General features: G+C 39.1%; 1 protein-coding gene across 1 annotated transcript in view; it reads left to right on the forward strand.

Moving 5' to 3' along the window:
- The first annotated feature begins 4128 nt into the window (after positions 1–4128).
- LOC133633947 (arrestin domain-containing protein 3-like) overlaps positions 4129–17777 on the forward strand; it is a 28374-nt gene continuing 14725 nt past the window's right edge. The window contains exons 1-4 of the mRNA XM_062026789.1: positions 4129–4387; positions 6285–6345; positions 10007–10178; positions 10246–10333. Coding sequence (XP_061882773.1) covers positions 4129–4387; positions 6285–6345; positions 10007–10178; positions 10246–10333 — 580 coding nt within the window. The remainder of the gene's footprint in view (positions 4388–6284; positions 6346–10006; positions 10179–10245; positions 10334–17777) is intronic.

A 17777-nucleotide genomic window follows, 5' to 3' on the forward strand; every position in this document is an offset into this window, starting at 1 on the left:
TGGGAGGAGTCACTTGTTGGGTTAGCGATGCTGCTGTACTGAACAAAAATTTAGGATCATTTTTGTTGAGGTGGATGAGATTTGAGTAATATTTAGCTTTAGCTAAGGTAAGCATGCGTTTATAAGTTATTAAACTATCACTCCATGCTTGATGGAAAACCTCAAGTGTAGTTGCGCGCCATTTACATTCCAGCTTTCTACATGATCATTTATGGGCTTTAATTTCTTCTGTTAACCATGGGGTACGCCTTTTAGGGGCCCTTTTTAGCTTTAGCAGTGCTACACTATCAATGGTGTCGCGCAGGGCGTCGTTAAAGTTGTTAGTGAGGTTATTAATAGAGCCGACATAATTTGGGAATGGTGCCATTACCGAAGGCAGTAGGCCAGCAAGAGTCGTCGTTGTGGCAGCATTAATGTTGCGGCTGCTATAGTAGTTATTATTATTATTAGTTTGTTGACAATGAGTCAGAACTTCGAATTTTATAAGGTAATGATCGGACATTACTTTAGTATACGGGAGTATCGTAACTTTGGAGGTGGTGACACCCCTGACAAGCACTAGATCTATCGTATTACCGTTGCGATGCGTGGGTTCATTTATTATTTGTGTAAGACCACAGCTATCAATTATAGTCTGGAGCGCCACGCACGGAGGGTCCGATATTCATATGGATATTAAAGTCCCCCATTATGATTATATTGTCGGCGTGCGTCACTCGATCAGCAACAAACTCTGAGAATTCACTGATAAAGTCCGAATAGGGTCCAGGGGGGCGGTAGATAACAGCCAGGTGGAGAGGCAGCGGTGTGACAAACCTCATAGTGAGCACCTCAAACGAGTTATATTTATTATTTAGGTTAGGTGTAAGATTAAAGTTTTCATTGTATATTAGTGCGACACCCCCTCCCCTTTTAAGAGGACGGGCAACATGTGCATTCGTATAGTTAGGAGGAGATGCCTCATTTAGCGCAAAAAAATCGTCTGGTTTGAGCCAGGTCTCGGCGAGACCAACGGCGTCAAGTTTGTTGTCTCTAATGACCTCATTAACTAATAACGTTTTGGAAGATGATGATCTTATGTTTAAAAAGCCCATATTATAGGTAGTGGGCTGTTTTGAGGATTGTTTGTTGAAATTATCCGAAGTAGCAATATTAATAATGTTGCGTTTATTATGCGTAGTGCACTTTAAATAGTTTCGACCATATCTAGGAATTGATACGACGGGAATTTTCAGATTGTTTGCTTGGTGCTGCGATAAACTGAACGCATCATAGTTAGCCACCTCCGTAGAATGCATGTCTACCTCTGACACAGTCACAACAGAAAAAACATTATGTGAGTTGTGTTTTATTCTAAGAGAATTGCTATGTGTGCAGGGATTATTCAGCCTGGCGCTGGCTAGTTCTAGTTTAAATGAATTCTTACCCGGACACTCCACGCTTCTTTGAGGATTAGCCTTTCGCTTTGTTGTTAGCCCCGCTCGGCTTCTGCTTCCGCTCACACCGCTTACGTCTCCTCCATTGACGGTCCCCGCTAGTACTTGACTCCGCTGCTACAAAGGCCGCTCGATGTAGCCCGCAAAGTATTCCCATGCTAGCGAGGAGGTCCACCGTACATGCATCTTTCAGTCTAAAACGACCCGATCTATCCACATCCAGAATTTTCTGTCGGTCGTATGTGATCACAGAGTGTCCACGCTTTGAGCCAGCCATGAAATTGACAGAATTGACGGTTATTTTTGCCAAATCGCTCTACACTCCCAAGAGCGTCTGCAAGCCGTTGCCATCAGGGCGCCGCCATCTTGCCATCAGTTAGCCTTTTTTTCATAAAGAAATACAATCATGTGTGCTTACGGACTGTATCCCTGCAGGCTGTATTGATCTATATTGATATATAATGTATATATTGTGTTTTTTATGTTAATTTAATTTAAAAAAAAAAAAAACAAAAAAAAAAAAATTGTTTTTTTTTTTTAATTTCTTGCGCGGCCCGGTACTAATCGGTGCGCGGACCGGTACCGGGCCGCGGACCGGTGGTTGGGGACCACTGGCTTAAAGACTCCGCCGAGAAAAAACAAAAATATAACAAAAACCACCCCAAGGCGAAAGCCCACGTTGTGGTCAGGGACAACACACGCAGTATGGCAAAAGCTACGGTGGAGTTTGGTGTGGCTAGTCTGCCCTGCATGGCGCACACTTTTCAGCTTGCAGTGAACGGAGGTGCCCTGTCTCAACGCAGCATTTCAGAAGCTCTGGCTGACTGCTAGGCCACTTCAAGCACTCACCACTAGCTTGCAGCACATTTTTGTTACTCATACAAATACGTTAGAGCAGGGCAGATTGAGCCAAGTTTATAATTACCTGTTATACAGTATACCAGGCAGTCTTGCACTAAAGGAGGACTATGTTATTGTTTACTTTATTACTCTAGTATACTCTGGACTGAAGCTGTGTGCCTTCGTTGTTTTTGTAGCTGTTGTTTTGAGGCATGTTTAAAAATGTTTTAAAATAATGCACTTTGTGAATGTCAAAGTATAGTACTTCCCATAGTTGAAGTGGGTATCAGGATTATCTCAGGGAGAGCATGTCCCAAATTACAAGCTGCTGTTTTGAGGCATGTTAAAAAAAAAAAAGCACTTTGTGACTTCAATAATAAATATGGCAGTGCCATGTTGGCATTTTTTTCCATAACTTGAGTTGATTTATTTTGGAAAACCTTGTTACATTGTTTAATGCATCCAGCGGGGCATCACAACAGAATTAGGCATAATAATGTGTTAATTCCATGACTGTATATATCGGTATCGGTTGATATCGGAATCGGTAATTAAGAGTTGGACAATATCGAAATATCGGATATCGGCAAGAAAGCCATTATTGGACATCTCTATCAACAACCAATTAAGTTTGTAAATCGAGGTTCCACTGTAGTTTTATTTAATTGTGTTCTATGTTAGGGTCCTACTCCGGCTAAGCCAATCATGACATTTGTGTTAATATTTGTGTTTTTTTTCTGGATTAATTGGATTCACGTGATTTCGGGTGATGTCGTTTTTGGCGAACCTTTTGGAACGGACTACTATCAAAAACTAAGGTACTGCTATACATAAAAGAAAATAGTAATTACTACTTTCACAAAAATAGTAATTTAAACATTTTATGATAACTAATTAGCTGGCTGGTATTGTATTACATTGAAGGAAGCCTGCACCATAGTGTTGTCCCAATACCAATAGTTTGGTACTGGTACCGGTACCAACATTATTTTAAAACTTATCGGTACTTTTCTAAATAAAGGGGACCATAAAAAATTTCATTATTGGCTTTATTTTAACAAAAAATCTTAAGCTACATCAAACATATGTTTCTTATTGTAAGTTTGTCCTTAAATAAAATAGTGAACATACAAGACAACTTGTCTTTTATTAGTAAGTAAACAAACAAAGGCTCTTAATTTAGCTAATGACATTCGCCGTAACATATTGTGTCATTTTCCATTCTATTATTTTTTCAACATTATTAAGGACAAGTGGTAGAAAATTAATTATTAATCTACTTGTTCATTTACTGTTAATATCTGCTTGCTTTCTCTTTTAACATGTTTTATCTACACTTCTGTTAAAATGTTATAATCACTTATTATTCTGTTGTTGGATACTTTACATTAGTTTTACTTTACAAATTTGTGGTATCACCACAGATTTGGGTATCAATCCGATACCAAGTCGTTACAGGATCATACATTGGTCATATTCAAAGTCCTCGGGGTGTACTTTTCAGAGGCGGTATAGTACCGAATATGATTCATTAGTATCGCGGTACTATACTAATACCGGTCTACCGTACAACCCTACTGCACCATGTGACCCAAACCACCTGCAGTCATGAAGTGTCAAAACATTGTTGTGCTGATAAACACAACTAAATGTAGTGGTTAAAAACTAGACGTTTCTACGTGTATTTGTCCAAAGTGAGGCTCTTAGCTTGGGTTACCTCAGTGAATGCGACACCTCCTCGCCTGATCACATGACTTTGTGACAGACATGCAGGTTCCAGAGAGGTCCATTACGTGACTGGATTCATCAGCCTTGCCCACACATCGTGAAGTGTAACCAGCGTGACCTCGCCATGACTATCAAGCATTTCTCTGTGGAGTACGATCAGATAAATGGAAGAGCACATTTCTCTCCTGAAGACAAGCTCTCTGGCAGAGTGACCGTGGTGACCAGGAAAGAAACCAAAGTGCAGAGTTTGATGGTCAAAACCAAAGGAAAAGCCCGGGTCAAATGGTACGATCGAGACGGACCAATCACAACCCTGCACCAAGACAAGAAGAATTACTTTGACTTTGAGATGATTATTCTTCAGGATAAACATAAAGGAGATGGTCTGTATTGTTTTGTCTCTGTGTGGAAAATGTGAAGCACAAAACTATGAATTCTAAAATAATAATACTAAATTGTTTGAATATGTGCATTGATATTCTCCAATACATTTGATTCTTTTTACACTATTTTACAAGTCAAATGGGACGAAATTAAATAAATAAATGAAGATTAAAATATTTACTTAAATGTGTCCGTAATTAATTATAATTTGAAATACCTGTGCCATTAATGTATTTATTGTAAAAGTACATTATTTCAATAATTGTTTAATTAATAACTGATTTAATTATTTCCTAAATTAATGGGTTTTTATTTATTTCATGAACTGCTCAGTGGCCTTATGGTTAGAGTGTCCGCCCTGAGATCGGTAGGTCGTGAGTTCAAACCCCAGCCGAGTCATACCAAAGTCTATAAAAATGGCACCCTGGCTGAGTGAGCAGGTATCGGATACCTCGGTGTCTTTCGACGCATCCTCACTCATCCATGCGGACTGGACACTGGCCGAGAGTTAGTAGGCGGCCAAGGGTGCTTGGTTGCTTTGTTGGGTCTGCTCCTGTCTCTGGCCATGCTCCCCCTAAAATCTCCCCAAAAACTTGTCCCAAACATTGTGCTGCAATGTTTTGGTCTATTACCGTTTTTACGTTATTAACGGTTTATAATTATGTTATTAATGTGTTATTCATAACGAGCACCTCATACAAGTCAACATTTCCCCAGACATCAGTGCTACATTTGTGATGCAAAAATGTTTTGTCCAACTGTTACAGTTTTTTATGTTATTAATGTTTTTGTGATATGGGACTAGTTATGAATAATAACATGTTATTAACTTCCAAACTGTAATTGTTGGACAAACAATGTTTGTACCACAAACATAGCAGACATGTTTGGGCCAAGTTTGGGGAGATTGTGACAAGGTTATGAATCATAAAATGTTAAAAATATAAACAACTATAATAGACAAAATTGCAGCAGAAACCAGCAGAAACAAATGGGACACGTTTGGGGAGATTTTGACATGGTTGAGGGCCTTGTAATAAATTATAACACATTAATAACATAACAATTATACGATGTTAACAACATAAAAACTACAATAGTTAGAGGAAAATATTTTTGCTTCACAAACCAGCACAACAGTAGTACAAACGAATGGGACACATATGGGGTGCTTTTGACAAGGTCAGAAAATGTATTTTAGAATAATTTAAAAAACATATCAGTACAAAACAAAATGTAAGCAAAAACGAGCACAAACAAATGTGAGTTTGCATTTACCGGGGGGCTAACTTCACACAGTTGATAAAATAAATGTATGTTTATGATATAACTAAATAAATAATTAAATCATGAAACAACAATTCCAGTGTACATTAACTAATTAGGTCATTATATTATTTAATGAAATATTCAAATAATTAATTGAATCAATAAATTTATGTTTATTGATTTAATTTCATATATATATTGGCAACACTAAATTGGCCAGAGTGTGTTAATGTGAGTGTGAATGTTGTCTATCTATCTGTGTTGGTCCTGTGATGAGGTGGCGACTTGTCCAGGGTGTACCCCACAGCTGGGATAAGCTCCAGCCACCGCCACGACCCCGCGAGGCACAAGCGATAAAAAATGGATGGATATACTGTATATATTTTTTATACGTAAAAATTAATGAACAAATGACACTTTTCATTACACATACACCTTATAATCAGTTATTATTGACACATTTAAGTAATTATTCAAAATGCTGTCCTATTTTACCCTCTGTATTTTATATTCAACTAAGCTTTGCTTTTAACTCTATAATTAGGCCCCAAAAAAATTGTTTTTTGCCCTGTACCAACGAAGATTGTAGTGACTGTAACATAACTGTTTTTTTATTATTCCTTCAAGGTTCAGAAATCATTGGTCAAGGGAGAAATGTGTATCCTTTTACATTTATTATCCCAAATACGTGAGTATGTTTATCTTATAGGGCAACTGCACTTTTTTTTTAAATTGCCTATTGTTCACAATCATTATGCTAGACATGCAGATGGATGTTTTGACGATCAAAAAGTTCACTATCCATGGAGCCTATGGGAACTGCGTAATTCTGCCTTTTAAGCCCTTAAAAAAACATTTAAAACTCCTCTATTAAGGTTTTATGAACATGATGTAAGTATATATGTAATGTACTAACGGGCACAGTTATAATAACATTTAAACTTTACCAATTTTGATCATTTTAAGCATTCATTTCATAAACGCGTCATGACATTCACTTTTTTTTTCTTCATCACTGATTATTACTAACTGCAGACTTTTAGAGGCAACAAACATAATAAAACATCACTTACTGTACAAGGTCTGCTGTCATTAGGATGCCGACTGCTGGGATGTTTGCATATTTCCTTTTAGGTGAAAAATGACTCATAATCCTCACGAAGAAAAGTGGTGGGGGGGCGGGCGGGGGGGACCAAGTGTCTTTTCGTGTCGTCTTCGCCAGCTTCCGGTCCTAAATTGGCTATCAAAGTGTACCCATTTGTCGGAATGCCTACTCAGACTTTTTCTGTCCAGGTGATTTATGATCTCGAATAAACTTACAGGGGCACGGAAGGAAGAAAGCAGCAGACCACTCGATGATGTAAACATAAGCACACAAGCTTGTGATCACGGCACCGGTAGAAATAGTTTGTCTGCTAGCGCTTATAATAATAATTTAACTAATACTTGGTTAATATTCAAATCACGAAATGTAATTGGGGTATTGTTGGCGCTTTTTGAATGGTTATTTATTGGATTTTGTGGGCGAAATAGAGGAGCTCCCATTAGCTCCACTGTAAGATGATTTTTATTTTATATTTTGATTACATAAAAAATAATAATCCTTCGTCATGTCTTTCATAATGATTGTGAACGATAGGCAACATTCTCCAAAAAGTGCAGTTCCCTTTTAAGTCCACCATGTAGATGCAAGCCTCTATCCTTTTCACCCATCTTCATCAATGAAATATTCTGTATAATCAGAACACTTGTAGAAAGTCTTCAAGGAAGGTGTCAGGAAAACTTCCAAGACTATTGATTCACATTTATGTGAGGGTTATTGTCTACTGTGAGTTTGAGACAATAAACCAACACGTCTACAAATAAACCCTGCGGCTTTTGCTTTTTACTAGTGATGTAAAATGCAAATATTTTTACTGAGCCATTCACTAGAGTGAATCGCAAACTTGAACTCTCACAACAAATTGCACCCGAGTCAGTGAAACTTGCTGGTCGAGAGAGTGGATCGTTATTTTCAAGTCTTTAATGCGAAAGGAGAGTGGATTTGAGGCAATGACAAATGGCAAAAGAAAATCAGTTCTTAACTATCTTATACTGGATAAATACATGTTAAATAAATGCATAAATACACGTAAATTAGCAAGTAAATGTTCTACATTACCAAGAAGACTTAGCACCGTAGACAGGAAAAGGATGTACAGTAGGACAATTGTGTCATTTGATCAATAAATAGTTGATATGTTCTTCAAGATGGCCGTGTCAACAGAGCTGTGGAAGATCCCAGAAGAATCCTTTCAGGAGTGCATTAAGGCAATTTAGAGAAGGCTTGGAAAGTGCGTTTGACTCCAGAGGGCTTACTTATCATCAGGCGGTTATGTATTTGCCGGGTTCCGTCTGTTCTGTTAGTCAGTTAGCGACATACCTGGAAAAGTTATGAGTGGAATCTGATGAAACTTTAAAGGGGAACTGCACTTTTTTTTTTTTTTACTTTCTCTATCGGTCACAATCATTATGAGAGACATGATGACGGATGTGTTTTTTTAATGCATTCTAACTTGTAAATAAACGTAAATAAAAGTCAGTTTAGAATGGAGCTAAAAGGAGGTCCTCTATTCCACCCATAAAACCCAATAAATAACTATCCAAAAAGCGCCAACAATACTCCATTTACATTTTTTGACTTGAACATTAACCAAGTATTAGTGATATCGTTATTATAAGCGGTGACGCAAACAAACTATTTACAGCGGTGCCGTGATCACAGGCTTGTGTGCCACTGTTGACATGATCGACTGATCAGCTGCTTTCTAGCGCTAGCATGTGCAATAGTGTCAATAGCATGGTGGATGTCCGATTGTAACTAATCGACGGCCTCGTCTTTACGGCCTAAGAGCGGAGCCTCACGGACCCATTGTGAAGTGAAAGCTCTGTAATCACCGCCCCAAAGCGGCACTCAGATGAAAGAATGGTACCAGTACTTTTCAAAGGTGGTATAGTATTGATCTCAATTGATTAGTACCCAGATACTTTATTATACCGTACAACCCTAATTGTAATCATGCCTCTCACTATAGTAGGACGAAGTTGGTACACTATGACACCCAAATTAGACCCAAAAAATGTTGAGAACGACACGAAAAGAGGACCCCGTTTTTTTGGTGAGGATTATGACTCATTCTTCATCTAAAAGGAATATTTGAACATCCCAGCAGTCGGCATTTTAATGACAGCAGACATTGCACACTAAGTGATGTTTTATTATGTTTGTTGGCTTTCATGAAGTCTGCAATATCTAGTAACCAGTTGAAAAAAAAGCGAAAGTCATGATGCGTTTTTGAAATTAATACGTCGCGTATGCTTAAAATTAACAAAATACGTACATATTAAATGTTATTATCAATCAATTAATCAATCAGAGTTTATTTATATAGCCCTTAATCACAAGTGTCTCAAAGGGCTGCACAAGACACAACGAACGATCCCACATCAGGGCAAGAAAAAAGTCAACCCAATGGGATACAATGATAAATTATTGTATTGTATTTATACAATTAGAAATGTGCCTGTTACATATATACTTACATTATGTAAATAAAACCTTAATGGAGATGTTTGGATGTTTTTTTAAGGGCTTTATAGAACAGAGCGGCTCCCTTAGGCTCCATTGTGAGCGGACATTTGATCGCATTTATTTCATATTTAGAATTAATTTTAAAAAATATACATCCGTCGTCATGTCGCTCATAATGATTGTGAACGATAGTCAAAATTCCAAAAACAAGTGTAGTTCCCCTTTGAGGAAATGTCACAAATAGGATAAGGAACATGTGTTTCTATTGGGAATCCGGATTACCATCTGAATTCAGGATATTTTAAAGCATTCTTTATTATTAAGAGATAGGGTCTATTGTAGGTCTGTGACCGGTCTCCAAATACGTTTCTAGTTTGGATGTGTGACTCCGGTCCTGGAACTTTTTTAGACACACCTTGTAGTTGCAAAGAGGAGGCCACCTCTATGTTTTGTTCTATTTTCACTTCCTGTAGATGCCTTTGAATATTCTCAATTAGCCAAGTTATTGTAGTCTCAGGGCATTGAATGGCTCGTATTAAATTGACACCATGCCTTCAGACTCGAGCTGTCCTTGCTAGTCTCTGAGCATGAACTGATGAAGCCTGTTCAGATGAATGGCTAAACTTCCTGAACATTTCAACTGCGATCGATTTAATGTCCTGACATTTTCTGTGGGTGTGATGCCCAGGTGTCTCAGTACATACTTTATTGTATGTGCTTACATTTCCATACCAAACAAAGCTCATTTTCCTCATGTCATCTAATAATGTCTTTGCAGAGATATGCCTTCATCATACGAGGGAAAATGGGGCAGGATTATTTACAGTTTAAAAGCACAACTGACACTGTCAATCTGGAGCATCCACAAAACCAAGATTGAATTTCCATTTCTCACCAAATCTGACTTCCCCTTCGCTTCCAAATCAGAAATGATAATCATGGGACTTCAAGTATGGACTGCATTGTTTATATAAACAGAGTATTTGTGCTGTGTGACATTGTGTTTTTGTTACGTAGGAGCAGCAATCTGCAACAAAAATGTCATTTTATGGATCTGGAATGGTTACTTTGAATGTTACTTCAGAAAAAATGGGACTGAGGCAAGGTAAACAAATTTCATATGTCGTCTTTAACAGGAATGTTTATTGTAAGGATTTATTCGATACCTATATTGATATTCCTAATACATACTGGTATTCATCGGTACTCGTATATGTAATTGGTGTAAATGAAATGTGAAAAAAAACATCTTTTTATTACCATTTTTTATTAGTACAAGAGGTTGTACACCACCAACATCATGTAACATCTCACAGCTGGGAAGTCTTTTAACGACACCTTCTTTTTAAATCTTAAGCAAGTCAACTATGTTTGCAGTGCAAGGTGCAATGCAGTTGTTATGTTATCATCTTGTAAAGACCACATAGATCCATCACTGTGTTTCTATTAATAACAATTACACTCAGCTGAAAATCATATTTATGTATGGCATTCATATGCAAAGCACATACCTTTTACATGAATATACATCATATACATCAAAACCATCATTTAGCATGTTTGATGGGTGTGCATTTAAACAATACTGCTTTACTTCAGAAAAACTTTGTGGATAATTATATTACTTAAATTTGTCACTGTTTTGAGTAAATTAATATTGGCCTGTGGATTACTGGATCGCTAGGACGGTTGATGAAGTGCGGTAGTAAATGAGTAAAGATAGATAGATAGATAGATAGATAGATAGATAGATAGATAGATAGATAGATAGATAGATAGATAGATAGATAGATATATAGATAGATAGATAGATAGATAGATAGATAGATAGATAGATAGATAGATAGATAGATAGATAGATAGATAGATAGATAGATAGATAGATCAGATAGGTCTTTATTGTCATTGCACAAGTACAACAAAACTTTGTTTTAGCACAAACCCGTTCAAGATTAAACAAACAAACAGTGTACAGGGTTACAGAACAGGAACGCTGATGGGTCCCACAAGGCGCCCCGTAAAAGATGGGAAAAAGGTAAAACGCTGGGGAATAAAATGAGTAAAAAAATACAATCTAGACTGGGCTCCTAGGGGGGCCTAGTCTGGATTGGGAAAAAACCTTCATGCAATGCACACATAAACACGTTACATTTAATCACGACAAACTCGCAACAGAGGGACGGGGAGTTGAGGCCCTGGAAGGCGACCACTGCTATGAAGCGCTGCCATCCGATCATCACCCCGAGGGGAAAACAAGCGGTGGTGAAGGCGTGGGGTGGCGGAGGGGGTGTGTGTGCGTGTGTGCCCAATTGTCTTGGTGTGATGATGTAATGTTTTTTTAGACTGAGGCCGATCTGCAAAAGTTCGATTTCAGGTGTCGTTGAGGAGGGAGGGAGGTCAAAAGCGTCCAGCATTGCGGTGTCCTCGGGGGTGTTTTTCAGAACAGCCTGGTCCTGTTTTCACAGCGTCAAGGCCATTTGAGGGAGTCAAATCGTAGATTAGGATGTTTGTTTTCCGCAAGCAGACAAAACAATGACTTGTCTGTTCTATTCGTCCATGCTGGGTGCTCTCAAATTCAATTAAATTTTCCTTTTCAGCAAGCTACTCCATGATGTGATCCATTTTGCGATTCAGTTCAGAAATCGCCACAGTCTGTGTTCCCACAGCCCTGCCCAAACCATCCATTGCGACGGACAGCCTTTGGGCTCCTTGAGTGGCTGCCATCGTCTTACGAATTTGACGATACACCAGAGCAATGCCCAGCCCAATCAGCAGGTGCCCCGCGATCACGGTTCCAAATAGGTAGATGTCTTCCACATCCTAGATGGAAAGGACTGAGAGGCACATTATTCTTCATTTATCCCAGGAATCTCTCACGTACCCCGCAGCAATGGTTCCATCAGGGCAGCCAGGCTCCCCCGAACCTCTTTTCCTCGTCGAAAATATTTTTTCAATTGCGTCGAGAGTCCAGCTGATCATATCCATGTCTGATGTTTAGATTTGAGGACAGCACAAAAAAAGAGGCTTCAAAAAAGTTCAGACAAGACAAAAACAAAGAGAGCAAGCTGGGAGAAGAGGGAGCGGAAAAAGATGTGACCACCCTCACCAGAGGCAAGACAGAAAGATCAGAAAGCACATTAATTTCAAACCGCCATTAATTCATATCAGCATGTTTGACTTTGAGGGACTTTTGAGGAGGAAATATTGTTGCTTGAAAAACTTATGTGGGGTGTTGTTTCTTTATTTGTTATTAGTTCAAGCCAATTAGCAGATACTACCCGTATCTTTTTTATGCAGAGCAGCAACACCTGAAGTGAATGTGACAGTAACCATAATTATGTGCCGTAACCATAATTATGTGCCATAGACATACAAAAATACCAATAGGCGTATCATTTGTCCACAATTGTAACAGTCCTCCTGGACCAACCCAAATAGGAACCAGTACCAAAAATACAGGTACACCTCTAGTCCATAATGTTGAAACTTTGAATCTGAGGCGATAGTTTGCTGCCCAAAAAGGTTGGGTTGCACACTTTGGGTTGGAAGTGAGGTTTTGTCCCAGGTGGAGTTCAACAGGATTTGGTTCACATGTGAGGGAAGGCGGGAGTGCGAGATGGACACAAAAATCGGTGCAGTGTCTGCAATAATGCATTTGCTGTATTAGACTGTTGTAGTGAACAGAGAGCTCATCCGGAAAGCAAAGCTCTTGATTTACCAGTCGATCTACGATCCTACCCTAATCTATGGTCATGGGCTTTGGGTATAGTAACCAAAAAGGACAAGATTGTGGATACAAACGGCCAAAATTGTCACATTCCTGTTTCCTCTGTGTGCTTTTTCCTGGCCGCTCTGTTCTCTCTGCCCCCAGTTGTCATGGCAGCCAAAGAAGGCGGGAAGGCTGAGCACACCTGACAGCAATCACCACACCCTACATACAGTGATTGCACACACCTGTTACTTGCCGGTTCTTTCCTTCATGTCCCTCCATGAATCCAGACCACACCAACCTTCCTCCTGCAGTTCATGTGCAAGTATCTTTTCATTGGTGTTTCATTTGTTACTTTGTTTCTTGTGCTCAGCCTTTTACCTGCCTTCCTATGGCCACTGTATTTTGAACTTTGACCCCTTGATTTTTGTCATGGCACTGATTCCTCCACCCAGTGCTGTTTTTTGTTACTTTCCTAACTTGGATATTAATTTTTTTGGAACCGTTACGTCTCTCTCTGCGATCCAGCGTTTACTGAGCATGACAAAATGCTGCTTCCTTCATAAAGTGACTGGATTCACTCTAGGACGTGAGGAGCTTGGTCATCCAGGTGGAGTTAGAGTAGAACCGCTGCTCCTTCGCGTCGAGAGGAATCAAGTTTACGTGCCTAGGGCATCTAGTCTGGATGGCTCCTTGGTGATGTGTTCCGAGCATGCCTGGCTCAAAAGAGACCCTGGGGTAGATGGTACACCCACAGGTTTTATCCGGCCCGCGGGATGAGTTTGCTAAGTATAAAAATTAGCCGAAATGTTTTAATGATGTTCTAAATGTGTCCACTAGATGTCGGAATAGCAATTATTTGTATCTTTGTAGATTATGCTACATATGTAAAAAAATAAAAATAAACCACATGTTAGTGCACCAGTCCAGGAAAATGAGCAAACTACATATATAACATCCTGTAATTTGATTTTTATATTTTTTTATCTTGATAGATTGAAAATTAACACCAAGTAGAATATTAACACATAATTTATTCCGAAAGTATAAATAAAGATAGAATACTATTAACCGGAATATGCAAATGTAAAAAAAAAAAATTAAAAAATGATTTGTACATTTTCAGAATGTGCTTGTTCTATTTTTTAAACAAAGAAAACCATATTTGAGTTATTGTGCTGTGATTTTACAAGTTTGGCCCACTTGGTAGTAGATTTTTCTCCATGTGGCCCCCAATCTAAAATGAGTTTGACACCCCTGCACTAGAGGGATGCAGCTGGCCTGGGAATGTCTCGGTGTTCCTCCAGTGGAACCGGTACAGGTGCCAGAGACCAATGGCCTCATGTATTAAGTGTGCATACACACACAAACCTGGTGTACACACTTTTTACGGCAAAGTTGAGCTGTATCAAGAGTGAATTGAACGTGAAATGTGCGGTGCCTCACGCCAACTTCATGGCTCACGTATGCACATTTCTGTTTAAATAAAAAAATTTGCAAACTATTACTCCTCAGACTGACTGATGTGCGTATTAATAATATGTGAACAGTTAACGCTCCGCCCCCGTGTGAGCAATTACACTAAAGGCTATGAAAGCATTGGCAAAGTGGTGCAAAAAGCACATTAAAACAATGCCTGCTTTAACAGTATTAGAAGATATTGCTAATGGTGCACTGCAAAGAAAGTATGTTTTCCGAGACAGAGGATTTATAGGCAAATATAAGACACCTGGCTCATGAGCTGCTTCAAATTCCCTCGAGCGCTCTACTGGAACTGTGTGCAGAGCTGAGGCTGCTCATTTAGCACAACACAGCGAGGGGCCAGTGCCTGTGTCTACACAGGTGCTGACCACACTGGGATCCCTCGCAACATGGGCATTCCAGAGGGAGCTGGCAGACCGATTGTGACCGTGCCGATCAATCCTGAGCCGAGCCATGCCAGCCGTGTGGGACGGAATTATTGGCATGTTAGCCAGGTATATTTATTTCCCATACAATGCAGCGGAACAGGCCAACGTTAATGGCCTACTGAAATGAAATGGGTTTTTTTAAACGGAGATAGCAGATCCATTCTATGTGTCATACTTGATCATTTCGCGAAATTGCCATATTTTTGCTGAAAGGATTTAGTATAGAACAACGACGATAAAGGTCGCAACTTTTGGTCTCTGATAAAAAAAAAAGCCTTGCCCCTACCGGAAGTAGCGTGACGACACCGGAGGAAGGACTGCTCACATTTTCCTATTGTTTACACCAGCAGCAAGAGAGATTCGGACCGAGAAAGCGACAATTACCCCATTAATTTGAGCGAGGATGAAAGATTCGTGGATGAGGAACGTCAAAGTGAAGGACTAGCGTGCAGTGCAGAACATATCTTTTTTCGCTCTGACCGTAACTTAGGTACAAGGGTTCATTGGATTCCACACTCTCTCCTTTTTCTATTGTGGATCACGGATTTGTATTTTAAACCACCTCGGATACTATATCCTCTTGAAAATGAGAGTCGAAAACGCGAAATGGACATTCACAGTGACTTTTATCTCTACGACAATACATCGGTGAAGCACTTTAGCTACTGAGCTAACGTGATAGCATCGGGCTTTACTGCATATAGAAACGAAACAAATAAGTCCCTGACTGGAAGGATAAACAGAAGATCAACAATACTACCAAACTCTGGACATGTAAATACACGGTTAATGCTTTCCAGCTTGGCGATGCTTAGCAATGCTGTTGCTAACGACGCCACTGAAGCTAACTTAGCTACAGAACCTCGACAGAGCGATGCTAAAAACATTAGCTCTGCACCTACGCCAGCTCTCATGTGCTCATCACGACCCGTACTCATTTGCGTTCCAGCGATCGATGGTACGACGAAGGACTTCACCCGATCACCGATGCTGTTGGCGGCCCGGAGACGGAGGAAGTCAAGGTGAGGTCGTTCGGCTAGCGCGTCTGCTTTCCTCAAAGTCCTCCTGGTAGTGTTGCTGTAGTCCGCCGCTAATACACCGATCCCACCTACAACTTTCTTCTTTGCAGTCTCCATTGTTCATTGAACAAATTGCAAAAGATTCACCAACACAGATGTCCAGAATACTGTGGAATTTTGAGATGAAAACAGAGCTTTTTGTATTGGATTCAATGGGCTCCGAATACTTCCGCTTCAACCGTTGACGTCACGCGCAAACGTCATCATATCGAAACGTTTTCAGCCGGAAGTGTGGCGGGAAATTTAAAATTGCACTTTATAAGTTAACCCGGCCGTATTGGCATGTGTTGCAATGTTAAGATTTCATCATTGATATATAAACTATCAGACTGCGTGGTTGGTAGTAGTGGGTTTCAGTAGGTCTTTAAAGCGCAATTTGCAGCCACAACTGTTTTTTCTAATGTAATCGTAGCTGTCGACTGCATATACATTTTCAAACATATTTAATTATACTAGTAGTGTTCCTCAATGTTCCATCTTAGGTCCTCCTCTTTTTCATCATTTGGGCTATTCAACTGGTGGCTTGTGAGTTCAGTACAAAAAATGTGTGAGAGATTTAAAATTCTGCAGAAAGTCCTTATAAACAGCAGAACGTTACTGGAACTCTGACAAAATAGACTAAAATCAAATGCCTACTGGAGAGGACGCTGGTTCATCGGAATAAACAAAATAAAATAAATAGTTATAGGAGAAGACCGTTTCCTGGGTCCTTAGCTTTCTGGAAATATGGCCCCGAAAACAATGCAGTCGAATGCCCCTGCTGGAGATCATAGGTCAGTTGTGTCAAACGTACGACCCACGGGCCGGATCCGGCCTGCGAACAGGTTTTATCCGGCCCGCGGGATGAGTTTGCGAAGTATAAAAATTAGCCCAAATTTTTCAATGAAAGAAACTGCTGTTCTAAATGTGTCCACTAGGTGTCGCAATAGCAATTATTTGTATATTTGTAGATGATGCCACATATGTAAAAAAAAATAAACCACATGTTAGTTCACCAGTCGAGGAAAATGAGCTAACTACATAAATAACATCCTGTAATTTGATTTTGATATATTTTTTTGTTTTGATAGGTTGAAAATGAACACCAATGAGTTGACCGATGAACATTATCACATAATTTATTTCAAGTATAAAGAATGACAAATAAAGAGAGAACACTATTAACCGCAACAATGCAAGTGTAAAAAAAAACCCCAACAACATTATGATTATGGCAATAAAAACTTAAAAAAAACTATTCTGATTCTGATTTGTACATTTTCAAAATGTGCTTGTTCTATTTTTAAACAAAGAAAACAATCTAAAGTTGTCTTTAATTTTAAGTTATTGTGCCGTGATTTTACCAGTCCGGCCCACTTGGGAGTAGATTTTTCTCCATGTGGGCCCCGATCTAAAATAAGTTTGACACCCCTTTCATAGGTAATGCACAAATGCAATTAACCAACATTGTAGTGATGTGGCCTGGTTGGAAGCATGATTTATACATTGTAAATAACAGCATGGTCAGGAAGAGACTACAATCATCGTGCATGATGGGTGGCTTCTTGGGGGGTCAAAAAAATAGATTTTCGAATGACTCGCGATTCTTGACACCATTCTTAATCGATAAAAAAAATATTTCTTTTTTTGTTTGTTTTTAAATCTGCTCTGTCCAGCCACTCAGGCAAATCATATTGTTGATGTATATGCCCATATTTGCTTTACAGATTTACTTTAGAAAAGAGAAGTGTGGGATACTTCTCTTGTTGTCTTATTTGTATTTAACTTGATTACATTTTTGGGTAAAATTGTATTAAACAAAAACAGTATTCTTATAATACATATTAATTATAAAGTAATGTAGAAATGTAT

This window comes from Entelurus aequoreus, linkage group LG18 (genome assembly GCF_033978785.1).
Source record: "Entelurus aequoreus isolate RoL-2023_Sb linkage group LG18, RoL_Eaeq_v1.1, whole genome shotgun sequence".
NCBI lineage: Eukaryota > Metazoa > Chordata > Actinopteri > Syngnathiformes > Syngnathidae > Entelurus > Entelurus aequoreus.